The sequence below is a fragment of the Oncorhynchus clarkii genome, chromosome 22 (assembly GCF_045791955.1).
Source record: "Oncorhynchus clarkii lewisi isolate Uvic-CL-2024 chromosome 22, UVic_Ocla_1.0, whole genome shotgun sequence".
In the NCBI taxonomy this organism is placed as follows: domain Eukaryota; kingdom Metazoa; phylum Chordata; class Actinopteri; order Salmoniformes; family Salmonidae; genus Oncorhynchus; species Oncorhynchus clarkii.
Window position 1 is genome coordinate 25,097,882 of NC_092168.1, and position 19,023 is coordinate 25,116,904.

The 19,023-nt window shown below is 44.7% G+C and overlaps 1 protein-coding gene across 2 annotated transcripts in view; it reads right to left on the bottom strand.

Moving 5' to 3' along the window:
• Positions 1-19,023, bottom strand: part of LOC139380627 (myosin XVI) — a 180,384-nt gene that overhangs the window by 86,285 nt on the left and 75,076 nt on the right. For both annotated transcript variants that reach the window (XM_071123511.1, XM_071123510.1), the window contains exons 9-17: positions 17,295-17,445; positions 17,030-17,177; positions 16,745-16,855; positions 14,007-14,072; positions 9,590-9,717; positions 5,059-5,164; positions 3,655-3,772; positions 2,319-2,466; positions 1,378-1,498 (exon numbers count right to left, since the gene is read on the bottom strand). In XM_071123511.1, the coding sequence (XP_070979612.1) occupies positions 1,378-1,498; positions 2,319-2,466; positions 3,655-3,772; positions 5,059-5,164; positions 9,590-9,717; positions 14,007-14,072; positions 16,745-16,855; positions 17,030-17,177; positions 17,295-17,445 (1,097 nt within the window). The remainder of the gene's footprint in view (positions 1-1,377; positions 1,499-2,318; positions 2,467-3,654; positions 3,773-5,058; positions 5,165-9,589; positions 9,718-14,006; positions 14,073-16,744; positions 16,856-17,029; positions 17,178-17,294; positions 17,446-19,023) is intronic.

A 19,023-nucleotide genomic window follows, 5' to 3' on the forward strand; every position in this document is an offset into this window, starting at 1 on the left:
ACCTTCCTCTCCAGGTCAATCTCCCCTGTGTATCTCTCTGCCTGCAAGCACTCTTGCCCCCCATCACCCCTCCCCTCCCCCTCCTACATTATCAGCTGCTGGCTGTGGGAGGGATTAAAAGCTGACTTTCTGGTCACTCAGTGCTGACAGATGCTGACTGCAGCCTATACATAGACTGTGATAATGTGATGAGAACACTCATTCTGTACACACACCAGACAAGGTAGAGCACAGTACAGTCTGTAGATATAGCTAGTATACTAACATGCAGAACCTCACACGCCCATCACATGCAAGCATGCTCACAAGCAGGGTGGAAAATGTACTTTTTGGTCTACCAGCCACTGTGGCAGTCAAAATATTGTTTTCGCCATAATTACATCAACGTCACAACAAGGAAAAACAGATGATATATTACTTCATTTCATTTTTATGATTTTTATGATCTGCGTATTTTAACCAATGTATGTTAAAATAAATAATTTAGATCAATAGTTAAAACATATAAACTGTTCTACAACTGAACATCAAGAATAAACAAGTGCCTGCCCTGCCACAAAATGCTGAGTGATACGGTTTATTTATTATTCAGGGCTCTATGCTGACATTTTAAAAAGGCTACATGATGTGCTCCTAAGTAGAAAGGTAGAAGCACACAGATGAATCTAGGAAAACAATTACAATATTTGTGTGTTTTAATTATAAAAAATTACAAAAAGTTAATGAATAAACGTTTTTGGGAGTGATCCATGCTCAATCAAGCACAATCATTAGGTGTGAGAAACATTTTCAGCTGCCCCGTTTAAGGGACGGGCAGTTACCGTGGTAATTTGGGCACTTGCTTTGCTATGTCTTCCTAGCAGCAGACAGTTGCAGCAAACTCAAACTAACATTGAAAAACAATCTAGCGTATAAACATTGTGACATATCTGGCAAATAAAAACTAGGACACTTTAGTAGCCCTTCTTGTCATTTCGATCAACTTAAACATGTGGGCTTTGGATTTTTTTTTTATGTTCCCAATTGCTCTGGAGAAATAGACGTTCTTAATGTCCAACCCTGCTCACAAGGGACAGTATGTGTACCCACCAGAGGAGACTGGTGGGAGGAGCTATAGGAGGACAGGCTCATTGTAATGGCTGGAATGGAATTAATGGAACGGTATCAAACAGATCAAACATGTAGAAACCACATGCTGGACTCCGTTCCATGAATTCCATTCAGCCAATACAATGAGCCCGTCCTCCTATAGCTCCTCCCCCAGCTTCCTCTGGTACCGACTAACCCTATAGACTCATAGACATACACACAGCCATATGTGTGGCAAATGACACATGCAAACTCATCCACGCACACACACACAGTGTGTTACTGTACCAGTTTGTTGAAGCCCAGAGCTCTGAGGGCCTGTTTGATTGCAGTGAGACGGTCTCTACTCTGAGTTGAAGCTGAGGCCACAGGAGGGGAGTCTTCTGCGGGAACACCTGCACTCAGGTACCTTGAAGAGACAGACAGAGACCAGTGAGAGACAGCTATCACACTATACACCACAGACATGATCAACTACAGTACAGAGAAGAGCAGCAGGTAACAACACCAGAGAGAGAGTTCACACATTACAGACATACTGCACTGACTGGATATCACTGAGGGACTAAAGAAATAATGTTTGACCCTGAAACAAGAAAGCATGTCAAAAGGTCATTTAAAGCATGGTGGTTGAGCAGGTATTCGAGGGTGGGGAGGGGGCGAGAGATGGGGTCCCCAAATGGGCTAGAGTCGGAGGGCTTTTGATCACGCAGTCACAGCATTAAATCAGAGGCTGTAGCGTGCATACCAGGGCTCAAAACCCGCATCCAGGTCACTGGATATCAGACAGGGATGCTCTCACACACCACAACACACACGCACACACGTACACGCACACTAACACACACACATTTTACAAACTCAGCATGAGACACCATCTCTTCCTCTTGCTAGCAGGTGACTGAGGGGGGCCTCTCACCCAGATTGAACCAGTTTCCTTCCCCAAATGTTAAAACATTTTACAAACTCAGCATATCTTCCTATATTACTGTAATTTGCATGGCCTTATTACCTGTGAGACAGGACATTGTTGAGGTACAGACTTGTGAGATAGGATGTTTTTGAGGTACAGGCCTGTGAGAGAGGACATTGTTGAGGTACAGGCCTGTGAGAAAGGACATTGTTGAGGTACAGACCTGTGAGACAGGACGTTGTTGAGGTACAGACCTGTGAGACAGGACGTTGTTGAGGTACAGACCTGTGAGACAGGACGTTGTTGAGGTACAAACCTGTGAGACAGGACGTTGTTGAGGTGTAGGGCACTCTTCTCTTCAGGCGACAGGCCCTCAGCCATCAGGTAGAAGATGTTGAAGTTGTGTTGCTGACAAGGCAGGTGGACCACCCGGGACTTCTCCAACATGTATGTGTATATCCGCGCTAAACACACACACACACACACACACACACACACACACACACACACACACACACACACACACACACACACACACACACACACACACACACACACACACACACACACACACACACACACACACACACACACACACACACACACACACACACACACACACACACACACACACAAAATGTAATCCACATAATAACACATGCTCTGTCAATAAACTTTAAACCATACGTAACCAGTAGTAGAGGAACACACCTACTGTAAAAACACCTATATAAACCTACACACACATTGTAATCTTAACAGAGTTATCCATTAAGATACCACTCTCAAGATTCTTAAACCCAGGCCACAGACCAAATTATCAAACAAAAAACCTGAGTGTCCTTAAGTTAAATTCATCTTTCATACACAGCCATTACATATGAGTAAATCAATGTATCTATTTCAATGTGGTTCTGTAGGAATGACAGAGATTGAAGCCTGCCAGGTTTACTCATAGAGTTATACTCCCCCCTGTTGGCCATACATCAAACTGCCTTTTAATTATAAAGAGTACATTGTTCTTTTCTGTGCCCATGCTGTCAATGAGACAGATATTTCATAAGATGTATAAATGTGAATCATCCGCTTGGCGTTTCCTCTCACTACTAAATATGGTAATATGATAGTGAGCGGAAGCCCAGTAACCGGCAGTGGGAGAAGATGGAAGGAGATTGATTTTGGCCAACATTCTGTTCATTTTGTCTTTGATTAAATATTTGATCTCAATACAGTTTTCTGTTCCCAAAACTAGAATCAATTACAACGTTTGTAGATTTTACCCTTTGCCAAAGTTGTAAAAAATCACATTATTTTGAAGGAGTGCAAAGGTGAATTGAATTATTGCACAAGCACACTTCGCTGAGTAGGCGTTCCCTAACAGAAACATGCATGTGTATGTTAGAACGGGCCAATAGGATCTCACCAGCTCATGCTTGGCTCTGCCCACCTCCTTGCTTGTTCTGCCCACTATGACTCATTTGTTCCCATTGGAAATGACAGGCTGTGGTCTATCTTGGTTTAGTTATAATGTGATTTTCTATGAGGGTGTAGTTAGTGGTGTATTAATCTGAGTAGACATTGACTAGTGTAGTTAGTAAGTCCCTTTGTTAGTTATAGAACAACCCCCGGAGTAAAGTTGTAGTAGTCTGTACCTCTGAGTAGTGTCTTTCTCTTGTCACAGTACTGCAGGCTGAGGAGTTTGATGACGCGACTGGAGTTGTCATTCATGGGAGTCTTGGCATGACCAAACGCCTCCAGGATACAGTTCACCTACAAGCCACCACATAATATATAGAGAGACAGTGTAATATACTGTACAATACAGCCATCAATATATCCACTGTCACTTTCTGGGTTGGACATATTCATAATTATTTTTAGAGAATACATTTTTATACAGCTAAGACATGCATTGGTGATGGCATGTTCATAGATACACAATTGTGTTAATGTGAACTAATATACCTAGGTAATTTGATTCACGGAAGTTTTCTGAAGCAGGTGCGTGAGTGTGAATTACCGCCTGCCGCAATGCCTTCTGACTGTCGCAATACAACTTCTCTCCACCAGGGGACAATATATCCCCACTGACTGATTGTCACACTCATCTATCTGTCCCTCTGTGCTCTCTAAGTGTTGACCTAGATGTGTTATCTAGCACCAACCCATGACTTCATCTGTGTAGATACAGTTCCACTATAGCCAAGCAAGAGCTTTTCTCTCCTCCCTGTTCAACAATGATGTGTACCTCTGAGTTGTTAAGGTCATAACAGAAAGTCTAATGAAAAAGTGTTTGGTTTGTAATAAGGAGCACTGCTAGGACTATCAAATAGCAAGAAAGTGTTCATCTTCAGTCATTCAGTGTAATAATACTCCCCTAGTATGATAGACAACAAGAAAACCATTAGAATTCTGACAAAATGTCAGAATGAATGCACTGACAGTAGTCCTTGCTCTTACTAAAGGGCTCATTTAATCCACTGCTTCCAGACAAGACTGGTTTAATACAGTATCATTGCAATTGATCACTGCATATAAAACTTTCTCACACAATGTCCTAATCATAATGGCTTTTCATATAATGGTCGCTATGGTCATTTCCTGTCCCATTGTACTCTATGTTCTCCTTCAATGGGTCTCACCAGTATGCTTTGAATCCGCGGCCAGAAACGATCGCTGAGCACCTCTCACTGTCCAAGGTGAGAGGAGTAATAAGAGAATTGACAGCATTTAGATGCTATGGCTTCCTCTCGGGGACAAATGGGCCAATCACAAACACAATGGGCTTGTGTCATCGTACAGAACCTAGCGATGGCTATCAAGGAAATAAAAGGACCTGTACCAACCTAGGGGTTTTGATGTAAAGGCCAGCGTGCTAAACAGATCATTTGGTCCGTGAATCCATATCTCAAATCACTACACCACAGGGGCTCTGTAACAGTGGACTGAACACCCACTGAGCTAGTCTGTCTGTCATGTTCTATTCAACTTCCATTGTCCTCCAAGAGTGGATTCATATTTTTAAGACAACCAGGGCCAGAGTAAACCAGACTCACTTGATTCATCCTGGGCTCAAGAGAGAAGCCTTTGGGGCTTGACCTCACTGCCAGGTGTCTCACTATGTGTTTACAAGCCTCTGTCTTCCCAGAACCACTCTCCCCACTGCAGAAAGAGAGAGAAACACAGAGAGATAGAGAGGTAGAGAGAGAGGCTTGTTAATGTAGTAAGGGTGATTAGACATACGTAGCAAAGAAAAGACAGATGTGTGTGGCTGTCGGTGTCCATGCAAGGGTGTGAATATCTGTGTCTGTGAGTGTATCCATGTGTGTCAACATTGTGAATGGTCTCATCTGAACGGGTGTGTTGTGTGGCGTGAGTCATCTGGGTGTAGCCCAGGCTCCATCTGTCACATCCGTCAAACTCCTCCACCCGCCTGACATCACTCCTCTGGGGTACCATTTCTCTTTCTCATCCCCCCATCCCATTCACAATCTTGCAACTAGTCATTACAATGGTATTGTTTATCAAGTGGACACTATCATAACAACCTAGCCTATGGTTAATAAAGCAGGTGCTCTGTGACTTTTTAGAAACATTTTGTAATTAATTTTCTTTCTTTATTCTAGTGAATGCCACTGAAAGTGAAGACCTATGGAGGTTTCTTTGGGTTAGTGGAGATGGCAAGTGGAGCTCATGGTCATATGTACTCTTCATCTAGTTGCTCCTCTAGCATCCACCCACTGGCCATCTCACGGAGGTCATTCAGGTTAGGTTGATCCATTCACTGGCCATCTCACTGAGGTCATTCAGGTTAGGTTGACCCATCCATCTGGCATCTCACTGAGGTCATTCAGGTTAGGTTGACCCATCCACCTGGCATCTCACTGAGGTCATTCAGGTTAGGTTGATCCATTCACTGGCCATCTCACTGAGGTCATTCAGGCTAGGTTGATCCATTCACTGGCCATCTCACTGAGGTCATTCAGGTTAGGTTGATCCATTCACTGGCCATCTCACTGAGGTCATTCAGGTTAGGTTGATCCATTCACTGGCCATCTCACTGAGGTCATTCAGGTTAGGTTGACCCATCAACCTGGCATCTCACTGAGGTCATTCAGGTTACGTTGACCCATCCACCTGGCATCTCACTGAGGTCATTCAGGTTAGGTTGATACATTCACTGGCCATCTCACTGAGGTCATTCAGGTTAGGTTGACCCATCAACCTGGCATCTCACTGAGGTCATTCCGGTTAGATGATCCATTCACTGGCCATCTCACTGAGGTCATTCAGGTTAGGTTGACCCATTCACTGGCCATCTCACTGAGGTCATTCAGGTTAGGTTGATCAATTCACTGGCCATCTCACTGAGGTCATTCAGGTTAGGTTGATCCATTCACTGGCCATCTCACTGAGGTCCTTCAGGTTAGGTTGATCCATCAACCTGGCATCTCACTGAGGTCATTCAGGTTAGGTTGACCCCTCCACCTGGTATCTCACTGAGGTCATTCAGGTTAGGTTGACCCCTCCACCTGGTATCTCACTGAGGTCATTCTGGTTAGGTTGATCCACCCACTTTCATCTCACTGAGGTCATTCAGGTTAGGTTGATCCACCCACCTGGCATCTCATTGAGGTCCTTCAGGTTAGGTTGTTCCACCCACTGGGCATCTCACTGAGGTCATTCAGGTTAGGTTGATCCAGCCACCTGGCATCTCATTGAGGTCATTCTGGTTAGGTTGATCCACCCACTTGGCATCTCATTGAGGTCCTTCAGGTTAGGTTGATCCAGCCACCTGGCATCTCATTGAGGTCCTTCAGGTTAGGTTGTTCCACCCACTGGGCATCTCACTGAGGTCATTCAGGTTAGGTTGATGCATCTCACTGAGGTCATTCAGGTTAGGTTGATCCACCCACTGGGCATCTCACTGAGGTCATTCAGGTTAGGTTGATCCACCCACTTTCATCTGACTGAGGTCATTCAGGTTAGGTTGATCCACCCAACTGGCATCTCATTGAGGTCCTTCAGGTTAGGTTGTTCCACCCACTGGGCATCTCACTGAGGTCATTCAGGTTAGGTTGATCCAGCCACCTGGCATCTCATTGAGGTCCTTCAGGTTAGGTTGATCCAGCCACCTGGCATCTCATTGAGGTCCTTCAGGTTAGGTTGTTCCACCCACTGGGCATCTCACTGAGGTCATTCAGGTTAGGTTGATGCATCTCACTGAGGTCATTCAGGTTAGGTTAATCCATCCACCTGGCATCTCACTGATATCATTCAGGTTAGGTTGATCCACCCACCTGGCATCTCACTGAGATCATTCAGGTTAGGTTGATCCACCCACCTGGCATCTCACTGAGGTCATTCAGGTTAGGTTGATGCATCTCACTGAGGTCATTCAGGTTAGGTTGATCCACCCACTTGGCATCTCACTGAGGTCATTCAGGTTAGGTTGATCCACCCACTTGGCATCTCACTGAGGTCATTCAGGTTAGGTTGATCCACCCAACTGGCATCTCATTGAGGTCCTTCAGGTTAGGTTGTTCCACCCACTGGGCATCTCACTGAGGTCATTCAGGTTAGGTTGATGCATCTCACCGAGGTCATTCAGGTTAGGTTGATCCACCCACTTGGCATCTCACTGAGGTCATTCAGGTTAGGTTGATCCACCCACTTGGCATCTCACTGAGGTCATTCAGGTTAGGTTGATCCACCCACCTGGCATCTCACTGAGGTCATTCAGGTTAGGTTGATCCACCCACTTGGCATCTCACTGAGGTCATTCAGGTTAGGTTGATCCACCCACTTGGCATCTCACTGAGGTCATTCGGGTTAGGTTGACTGTGGTGAACTACACTCATCTGCTCCATGGGGGACTAACAGTGGGACATACTGTAAGATCTGTCTAACTACACAACATGGATACACACACACACACACACACACACGCAGAGCAGAGACCAGCTACGTTACACAGATGGCAGATGGCTTTAGGATGTAATTTAAGCCCCAACAATGACAGCACTGTGTGTATTTATGTGTGTGTGCGTGTGTGTGTGTGTGTGTGTGTGTGTGTGTGTGTGTGTGTGTGTGTGTGTGTGTGTGTGTGTGAGTGATTTTGTCCTCTTATTAATGACCCTGCTGAGAGTATGAACACAGCAGTTTACCTCTCTTTTCATTTACAGAGCTTTATTAGAATTTAAGGGTGTTTTGTGCTTCTGAGCATGTGCCCATACCCTGGCCTCCAGGGATCATGTGTACTGAATGTATATGATTGTGTAGGTGTGTGTACCCTGCCCTTGAGGCACCTAACATTTTGACTGCCTCCAGCCCAGTGGAGCATGGAAGACTGCAAATGAGGTGTGTGTGATGAATAGCCAGTGGCCGAAATGCATTAACTTGCTGCCAGATCCGTTGCGACTCAGCATGAACGTTGGTGGAGAGCCGTAACGGGTTTAATTGCAATCAGGAAGCTGCCTCCATCCAGCCAGGCCCCTGAAGCCATTCATTTTTCTGTGATCGTTTAACAGGTCTGGGCCGAGACTAAGGCTCATTAATCTCTCTGGGAGCATTTAACTGACCTGCAGGGGTGGGTTTGAACAAACTGGGCAGTGGTCCTCACTTCACCATTCACCTACTCTAAATAATTTACTGATGCTGAGTTAACAATCTACATTTCCATTTTAGTCATTTAGCAGATGCTCTTATCCAGAGCGACTTACAATTAGTGCATTCATCTAGATGTTACAACAACATATCACAATCATAATAAGTACATTTTCCCTCAACAAAGTATTATCAGCAAAATCACTGCTAGTGGGAAAAGAGGAGGGGGGGCGTGAAAATTATTTAAGATACTCTTCAAAGAGGGGGGAGGGTGAAAATTAAGGGGCGTGAAAATTATTTAAGACAATCTTCAAAGAGGCGGGAGGGTGAAAATGATTTAAGAAACTCCTCAAAGGGGGGGGGGGGGGGCGTGAAAATTATTTAAGATAATCTTCAAAGTGGGGGGAGGGGGAAAATGATTTAAGATACTCTTCAAATGGGGGGGAGGGGGGAAATGATTTAAGATACTCTTCAAAGAGGGGGGGGAAATGATTTAAGATACTCTTCAAAGAGGGGGGGGGTGATTTAAGATACTCTTCAAAGAGGGGGAGGGTTGAAATGATTTAAGATACTCTTAAAAGAGGAGGGGGATGGGGGAAAATGATTTAATATACTCATCAGAGGAGGGGGGGAGGGGGGAAATGATTTAAGATACTCTTAAAAGAGGGGGAAGGGGGAAAATGATTTAAGATACTCTTCAAAGAGGGGGGGAATGATTTAAGATACTCTTCAAAGAGGGGGAGGGTTAAAAGGATTTAAGAAACTCTTCAAAGGGGGGGTGGAGGGGGAACATGATTTAAGATACTCTTCAAAGAGGGGGGAGGGGGAGGCCATATTGGCATGTATATTGGCATACTCACAGAGGCCATATTGGCATGTGTTTAGTGAGTGTGTGTGTTTGTGTGTGTATGTGTGTGTGCGCACATTTGTGCATCCATTTGAATGTGTGTGTGTTTTTTCTCTTTTTGTGTTTGCGTGTACCTGAGGATGAAGCATTGCGGGCGTCGCTCCTGCAGCATCATGTGGTAGGCCCTCTCTGCTGAGGAGAAGATGTGAGGAGGCAGAGAGGAGCACAGACGCCCTGAAGAACTCAGATACAACTGACTCACCTGACAGAGAGAGAGAGAGACAGAGAAAGAGGGATAGAGAGACAACATAAGTGTCATAATCCTTAACAGTTACATAGAGAGAATAGTTACAGCCCATTCTTACATGACACACTGACATGCACGCACACACCACTTGGTTTCATCATTATACAGATCTAACCTGCGTATACTTTTACAAGTGTGTGTCAGAGGAGACTGGTGGGAGGAGCAATAGGAGGAAGGGCTCAATGAAATGGCTGGAACGCAGTCAAATATGTGGTTTCCATTAGTTTGTGTTTGATACCGTTCCATTCCAGCCATTACAATGAGCCCGTCCTCCTATAGCTCCTCCCACCAGCCTCCTCTGGTGTGTGCGGAACACAGCACTCTGACAAAGTGTGGCTTACAACTCACCAGTCCTGCACTATGGCCACGTAAACCAACAGTCAGAAACAGACAGAGCAATTAGTGGATAGTTGAAACGGTCTGACTCAGTGTATTGAGGTGGCGTTTTAAAAGGCAGTGTTTCAAAGACTGTTTCATGCTGCTAGTCTACTAGTGTTAAGCTTATCTATTCTCATAGGCTGCACTGTAGAAATATAAAACAGTAGTACACATTGTGTGCCATGCCTCAGCCTGTACCACTGACTAAACACATTGATTTAGCGGAACATCAAACAGACTAATAGCTGAATGCTGACACTGGGCTGGACTGTGTCCGACTGACTGAATGCCACTTAGATCAGACGAGCATGGACGCAATGGTGAGATTGGTTGTACACAGCAGGGAAGGATGGGGGAGAGAGAAAGGGGATGGAGAAAGAGTGGGAGAAAGGGAGGAAGAGAGGGAAGGGAGGGGCAGGAGCAGGAGCAGAGATAGCTTTGTCTGACTGTTGGAGGACATCTGAAGGACAGAGCAGCGGAGTTTGAGTTTGTGTAAAATACATACAGAGAGAGGAAAAGCAGAGAAGGTGGGGATGGGCAATGGAAAAAAGAGAAAATACACACATATGCCACCCTGTCACTTGGTTGCCATACAGAGAACACACACACCTACATGTTGCCCTGAAGCCTTACATAACAGCCATTAAATCCTCCCCCACACCTAGTGTATTATATTTCAAGGGTTTCTGTGGCACTAATCATGTACAGTACAGCGTGGTTTCTCTCCACTCCTGTGCTAGCCTGAGACACATCAAACACTACATACAATGCCCACAAGCTCCCTATCCCAACCCAAGCCAAGCCCCACAAACCCAACCTCTAAACAAACATTCCCCAGTCCAGAAAGCCCCAAAAACCCAGCTCCAAATATCACACCACTCTGCCCAGCCCTTGCCACAGTACCAAACTCATCCTCTGATCCCTTTCTCAAGCCAGACTCAATCAAGCCCCAGGCAGTCCCCAACCCCAAATGTCTGCCCCATCACAGAGCAGATGTGAGTGGGATTGGAGGGGAGGAGAGGAAGGGGGTTGTTTTTGGTGGAAGGGGTAGACAGACATCAGAGGGTAACAGCCTGTTAGCAGCAGCTCACACATGTTGTGACATATGTCTCTCTCACTCTCTCAGGTGGAGTGTGCGTGCGAGGCTTGGGTGTGTGTTAAATTCTTCCAGATTTGAGGTACAGATATGGGGGGAGCGATGGAACTGCCAGGGGAGTCAGGCAGCTGTCCGAAACCAAGCTAGGGGTACCCCACCCCCTCCACACACACACCTCCTAAACCCCCGTTTCATCTCTCAGCTGCCATTAGGGCAGTGGGCTGAGTGATGATTGTCATCTTGTCATATTGTATTTCTTCAGACAGTGAGCACAGATTGTCCCACTGATGTGACTATTCAGCTGTCATTGCTATTGTAGACACACAAGGCATGGTATGGCAAACACACCACATGTGAGGTACGGCAAACATAGCCTACTATAGGTTAAACCTGTGTCAGAAATAACTAAGAGGGATTACATGTGTACTTTATGTTAAGACTGAAATAGACATGTTTTTTTCGGCGTTACGTAAATGCACGTCTGATACAGTAAGATGTGTATGCATTACATAAATGCATGTCTAGGCTACGGCCCAGCAGATATACAGTGTGTGTGTGTGTGTGTGTTTTTCTGAACAGGATCTCTCCCTGGCCTAGCTAGTGTATAGTGCAGAGTCAGCCCTCCACTGTATATCACTGACAGGAAGACACTACATTATTAATGGACCACATCAAGGCCCATTTCATCCAGTCATAATAAACTCATTATACACACAACAGGAAACTCAATACACACACACACACACACCACATACTGTTAACATATTCTCTGTGTTATATTGACAAGATACATTATAGAGTATATACAAATACAAAACATAAAGATATACCCTAGCTAGAGGAAAATAAAGACAAAATGTAAGTGTTTGTGTCAGCCTAACCACTAGAAACAGGTGTTAATTTTGGATGTTTGAAAAGGTCCTGATAATGTCGTAGGCACAATTTTTTTTATTATTTTTTAAAAATCACTGCACTGGGCACAAACTCATGATGCTCGGAGCCGAAGCACACTGCTTTGACTGCTCATACTGTGCTATGGCATTTTTCTCCCCAAACCATCGCCCTAACCTTAACCACTAGGAATGAATGCCTAAACTGTTAACCTTTGAGTTGTTTCTGTTCTATCCCTGTAACCACGTGGAATTAAACCTGTAACCATGCGGAATTAATACATAAAAAATAGACGTTCATCCATAATACAGTGGTTTGCGGAAGTATTCATCCCCCTTGAAATTTTTCCTATTTTGTTGGTTTGTATCATTTGATTTACACAACATGCCTACCACTTTGAAGAGGAAAAATATTTTTTCTTGTGAAACAAACAAGAAATAAGAAAAAACATTCTGAAAACTTGAGTGTGCATAACTATTCATCCCCTCCAAAGTCAATAATTTGTAGAGCCACCTTTTGCAACAATTACAGCTGCAAGTCTCTTGGGGTATGTCTCTATAAGCTTGGCACATCTAGCCACTGGGATTTTTGCCCATTCTTCAAGGCAAAACTGCTCCATCTTCAAGTTGGATGGGTTCCGCTGGTGTACAGCAATCTAAGTCATACCACAGATTCTCAATTGGTCTGGGCTTTGACTAGGCCATTCCAAGACATTTAAATGTTTCCCCTTAAACCACTCGAGTGTTGCTTTAGCAGTATGCTTAGGGTCATTGTCGTGCTGGAAGGTGAACTTCTGTCACAGTCTCAAATCTCTGGAAGACTGAAACAGGTTTCCCTCAAGTCCCTGTATTTAGCACCATCCATCATTCCTTCAATTCAGACCAGTTTCTCAGTCCCTACCGATGAAAGATATTCCCACAGCTTGGTCCTGCCACCCCCATGGATGGTGTTCTCGGGTATAATGCGAAGTGTTGGGTTTGTGCCAGACATAACGTTTTCCTTGAAGGCCAAAAAGCTCAATTTTAGTCTCATCTGACCAGAGTACCTTCTTCTATATGTTTGGGGAGTCTCCCACATGCCTTTTGGCGAACACCAAACATGTTTGCTTATTTTTTCTTTAAGCAATGGCTTTTTTTCTGGCCACTCTTCCGTAAAGCCCAGCTCTGTGGAGTGTACGGCTTAAAGTGGTCCTATGGACAGTCTCTTTGTTGCCTCTGATTAATGCCCTCCTTGCCTGGTTCATGAGTTTTGATGGGTGGCCCTCTCTAGGCAGGTTTGTTGTGGTGCCATATTCTTTCCATTTTTGAATAATGGATTTAATGGTGCTCTGTGGGATGTTCAAAGTTTCTGATATTTTTTTTACAACCCAACCCTGATCTGTACTTCTCCAGAACTTTGTCCCTGACCTGTTTGGAGATCTCCTTGGTCTTTATGTTGCCACTTGCTTGGTTGTGCCCCTTGCTTACTGTTGTTACAGACTCTGGGGCCTTTCAGAACAGGTGTATGTCTACTGAGATCATGTGACACCTATATTGCACACAGGAAGACTTATGTAACTACTTATGTGACTTCTGAAGGTAATTGGTTGCAGCAGATCTTAATTCATAGCAATGAGGTTGAATACATAGAATACATAAACGCAAGACATTTCTTGTAATTTTTTGAAACAAGTTATTTTTTACATTTCACTTCACCAATTTGGACTATTTTGTGTATGTCCATTACATGAAATCCAAATAAAAATCTATTTAAATTACAGGTTGTAATGCAACAAAATAGAAAAACGCCAAGGGGGATGAATACATTTGCAAGGCACTGTATGTCAAATGTTGAAGGGACACTATGAGATCTTGTTGGTTACTGTATAGTGTGTACTCACCAGTGAAGAGTAAATGGGGAGCTCTTTGTTAGGATTGACCAGGAGGAGAATGTGCCCGATGTAGGTCTGAAAAAAATGACTTGCATTACTTCTTTAACCAAAGAGACATACAGTGAGTGAAATGCATCTCGTTAATAAAATAATGGATTATTACAGTTGAAATACTGTAATATCAGGGGTGTACATCTCATCCTGATCTATTGGCGTTGAGGCATCTTGTCTTGACCTGAAGCATGGTCAAACTACCAGCCACTAAACTCCTGGGGTAAACACAGAAGTTCACATAGAGCCATACCGTCTTAATTGTTGAAGCACAAAGCCCCATCCCTTTCATGGAGCCTGAAGGTCAACTTAGCACTAACTAAATCCCTTCCCCAAACACAACGAGGGATGGGAGAGGCCTGTGTCAGCACTAATGCTATGGCAAACATGACAACAAACACCATTATCAGAATAACAAAACTCTTCACAAAAGTATTCTCCCACGCTGCAACAGCGTTGGATATGCTCATTCCCAAATACACGCTCCTGGGGCATGCGTACTCCTTGGCGAACAAGGAAGTGTGATAGAGGTAAGAAAGGCTTTTCTAATGATAACTAAAATTACTAAAACATAGTCAACAATATTACTGTAATGAGCTTCAGGGGTTCACGGGATATGGCTGAGACATATGAATAGAATATGTTGCCAAATAGCGGTCTGCTCGGACATGAGACCCTGTCAACGTTTTAAAAAAAATCTATGCAACATGTAATCAACTTGGCATTTAACGGCAACTAACGCTGCAAATCACTTAAAAAACATTACCACCAAAACCCCTTTGAATAAACAGAAATAGCAAAAACTGCATGGAGATAGAGAGGTATTCTTATTCTATTTCAATAGCTATTCCTTCTTCCAACGCACAGACCCTGAGGCTATTTAGATAGGCTACTAACTGCCAAAATCCCTTCCTCTGACTGAGACATATAGTAAACCCTAACCCTTACAGCTACTACTGTACAAGCTGCTAGCCCTACCTCCCACACCAATACCCTGAGGTTGGCTAATTGCTAAACGCTAACCCTCTGTCCCCTAGGAGTGCCCTGCTGGGGTTGGATAGGACGTGTTATCACTAAAACGCTAACATGCTGCTTTGCCTATCCTCATGCCTGGGCTGAAGGTTAATGAGTTTCAAAGTTACCCACACACACTGTTCTAAGGTCAGTTTTGTATTTTAACCCCTAATGGCAGGATTAGATTATTCTAGATCTGTGTCAGAGGGTAACTTTAACGCAAAGCAAGTTAACTGTGACCCTTACACTTAATCACATGCTCTCAATCTCGTATAGTAGCATCAAGAACAAACTGAAATTCCACTCCCTCACAACCACCATCAAATCCTCCCAACTGTCATCCATCCCTCCCACAACCCTCTCCAGTCCCTGGGCTTGGCTGTGTACCATCCCTCCATCCCAGCACAAAGCAGCAGGCTGGAGCCCAGTCATCAAAGTCCCAGTCTCTGACCACCCTGCTGGGGAGCATATGGAACATTACAATGGCTTTGTCCTCCCTCTCCTACATCTCTTCCCTCTCTCCATGGTTTCCTCTCTCTCTCCCTCCTCCACCTCATGCTCCTCTCTCATCCGCCTCCTCTCTCCATGCTCTCTTCCTCCTCTTCTTCCTCCTCCTCCTCCTCGCCCAATATCCTTATCTTTTCCCATCATCTCTTTCTTTCCCTTCTCCTCATCTCATTCTATCCCCCTCTTCTCTGTCCTCTCTCAATCTACCTCCTCCTCTTTTTACCTCCCCTCCATATCTAACCAGCCAGTCTCTCCTCCATCTGTAGTTCAGAAACAACAGGCTATTGAAGCCTCTTCACACACAGTGATGAGAATAACCAGGCTGTTCCACATTGATCTGGCTCCTGTCTTTAAACAGCACAGTCTCTCATGCTGAGCTATAGACCAGACAATAGACTCGGGAGATTGGGACAATGAAAGGTGGTTAAGATGACCAGAAGCCGAAAGGAAAAGGGGTGTACAGTATTTCTTATAAATGCAGTCATGGATTTCTTCCATCGAACCAAACCAGCATTGATTCTCCAACATAGGAAATGTCTATTTTGTGTATGTGTGTGTCTTTGTGAATTTGTGCATTAATGTGGGTGTCTGTGTATCCGTGCATGTACATGTGGCTCTTAGTAGTTACTGTATATTCATCCCCCCAGCCATGGCTCAAAGTCCCTGGGCAGCAGACAGTGAGTCTCCTGGGCCACCTTCCAGACACCAGGCCCTGGCCAGAGCTCACACAAATCCATCACACAACAGCCACTATCCCAGAACAGAGAGCTGAGAGGGGGTTGGAAGACTGACTCAAAGAACGTACCACCCCTACAACTCACACTAGCACAGTTACCATTGCCTGGCCTGGCAACAGAGAGACCAAAAACAGGACTCCCTCCCCTGTCCCAGCCATTGCCAAAAACACCCATCTCTGTCACTGGCCTGCTGGGCTGGAGGGTGCTGGTTCACCTCCCCAGCTCTGAATCTGGGCAGAGTCAAGGGGAAAGACTGCCCATTGTCCAAGCTGACATCTCATACATCACTCTAATTGTATGTCAGTGTGTCCATGTGTGAATGAGTGTGTGTGTGTGTGTGTGTGTGTGTGTGTGTGTGTGTGTGTGTGTGTGTGTGTGTGTGTGTATGTTTGTGTGTGTGTATGTTTATGTGCATGTTTGTGTGTGTGTTCTACCTACATAAATCTGGTCATTGCCAAAGCGTTTCTGCATCTCGTAGAGCAGGCTGCTGTTTGTGAGTTCACTGAGAGACGCCAGGTCATCATTAGGCGCCGGAGGCATCAGCTTCACCTGCAACACAACACCGCAAAGGTTACCATAGCAATCACACATGGATTTGGTGCATGTGCACACTTTTTCATACTGTACATGTAAACTTTTCTGTAGTAGAGATGTGAAGTATATAGCAGTAGTGCACATATTGAGTGTACACTTAGATGTAGTGCAGATATTGATTGTACTGGCCTGCTCCAGTTTGCTGTAGGGTCCTGTAGGTCCGTCCAGACCGTTGTCCAGTGAAGGTTGTCTGCTCAGCCCCCCTCCCACCTCACTGAACATGGCACACCTCTCCAACAGACTGTCCCTCTTAGAGAGGGACATGGACAGGGGGGTTCTACAGGGTAGGGGTGGGGGTAATAGGATTACTACGGGTATCATTTGCTTTTCAATACTGATATCGAAACACACTTGAACTATAATTTGATAATTTGATGAGTTGATAAAAACTCACAGGTTCTTGACGAGGATGGTGTGGTCGTGTGCGCCTCCATCGTAGCGCTCATCTGAAGGTGGCGGGGGGACAGAGGGGTCCTTCAGTCTTTCTACCCAGCATTCCTCTGCTCTCAGCAGCATAGCCATGATGGGGTCAGATGCTGCTATGCCTGGAACCAGGACAGAGAGCAAAGGGGATTAATTTAAGAGAGTAACCACTAAGGGTTAACAATGAGAGACTGTTTTCACCTCTCTGTCTGACTGTTACAGATGTATTAGTTGGTAAGCATTATAAACCGGGTAGTTTGGGTCCTATATGCTAATTGGCTGAAACATTGTAGCCATGTATATCAGACAACAATATACCACACGTATGACGCAAAAATACTTGTTTACTGTTCAATTAATGTTGGTAATCAGTTTATAACAGCAATAAGGCACATCAGAGGTTTATGGTATTTAAACTTGCTTAAAGAAGCAGTCGGGATCTTAAAATAAGAACTTCCAAATTCATAACATATTGTACAAATTTGAATTTGTGACATTTCATACAAATTGCACCAAAAAAAGGTAACATATCGTAAGCAATGGATGACACAGTACAGAATTACCAGGGACTCGTTTTGGCTGGTGAACACTACTTTCAAAATGGCCGGTTGAAATGATACAACATCTCTGGAGCATCACTTTAACTATAGTGGTCAAAAGACAGTTACGTCACTGATGGTTACTTTCAGTACTTTCAATCATATCTAGCTTGCAAACATGTGGAATGTTGCATAGACATTGACTTTGAACACCAGCCAGTCAACGAGACACATAAAATGTCCTCCAAGATCAATAAGCTTAACATTAACGACAAGTAATATAGACGTACCATCTAAAGCTCTGAATCATTCTAGGCTAATTCACTAAGGGCCTTGTCCTAACCCACTGACCCCACCCCACATCCATATGGATGTGCCTGTGCAGAGTGCAAAGCCCATGGAGGACCTATCCATCTGAGCTTCAGAGACAGGGGGAGTTAAGATACCCTCAGTCTTTAATGAGGTCTAAAAGGGCACAGGGGAGGAGTACGGCTACTGTATATCTCGTCTTTTATTTCATAGAGAGTGACAACCCCCTAGACACCCATATCTCCCCCCTCTCGCTCTCGCCCTCTCGCCCTCTCGCACACACACACACACACACACACACACACACACACACACACACACACACACACACACACACACACACACACACACACACACACACACACACACACACACACACACACACACGTTGCGGAGGGGGGGGGGGGGGGGGCGGGGCTTTAAGTGAGAAATATGTGATTCTCTCTGTCTCCCTGTGTTGTCACATCTATCCCTGAGTTAAGCCTACATGTTAGAATGGACTATAGATTACTGCTAGAGAGTCTGTGTTGTGATTACACCAGGGGATGGGATGGAGAAAGGAGGGGGCCGCAATAGGCCTAAAGTATCTCACACTATGATGGGGAGGTTGGTATGGAGAACATGAGTCTCTCTCCTCTGCTTCCATAATTGAGGTCCACTGATGTTCAATGCTTGAGACAGTCTTTACATTACACACTACAATCACAAAGTTTCATCAGCCATTCTCTGGGGGTTTCAAAGACCTTGCATTTCAACATTGCTGTGGCATTTCTGCTAACACATTTGGTTGCTAAGAAGCAGCTCTTGTAGAATGTTGTCCATAGTAGGACTGGAATGATACCAGTATTGCGA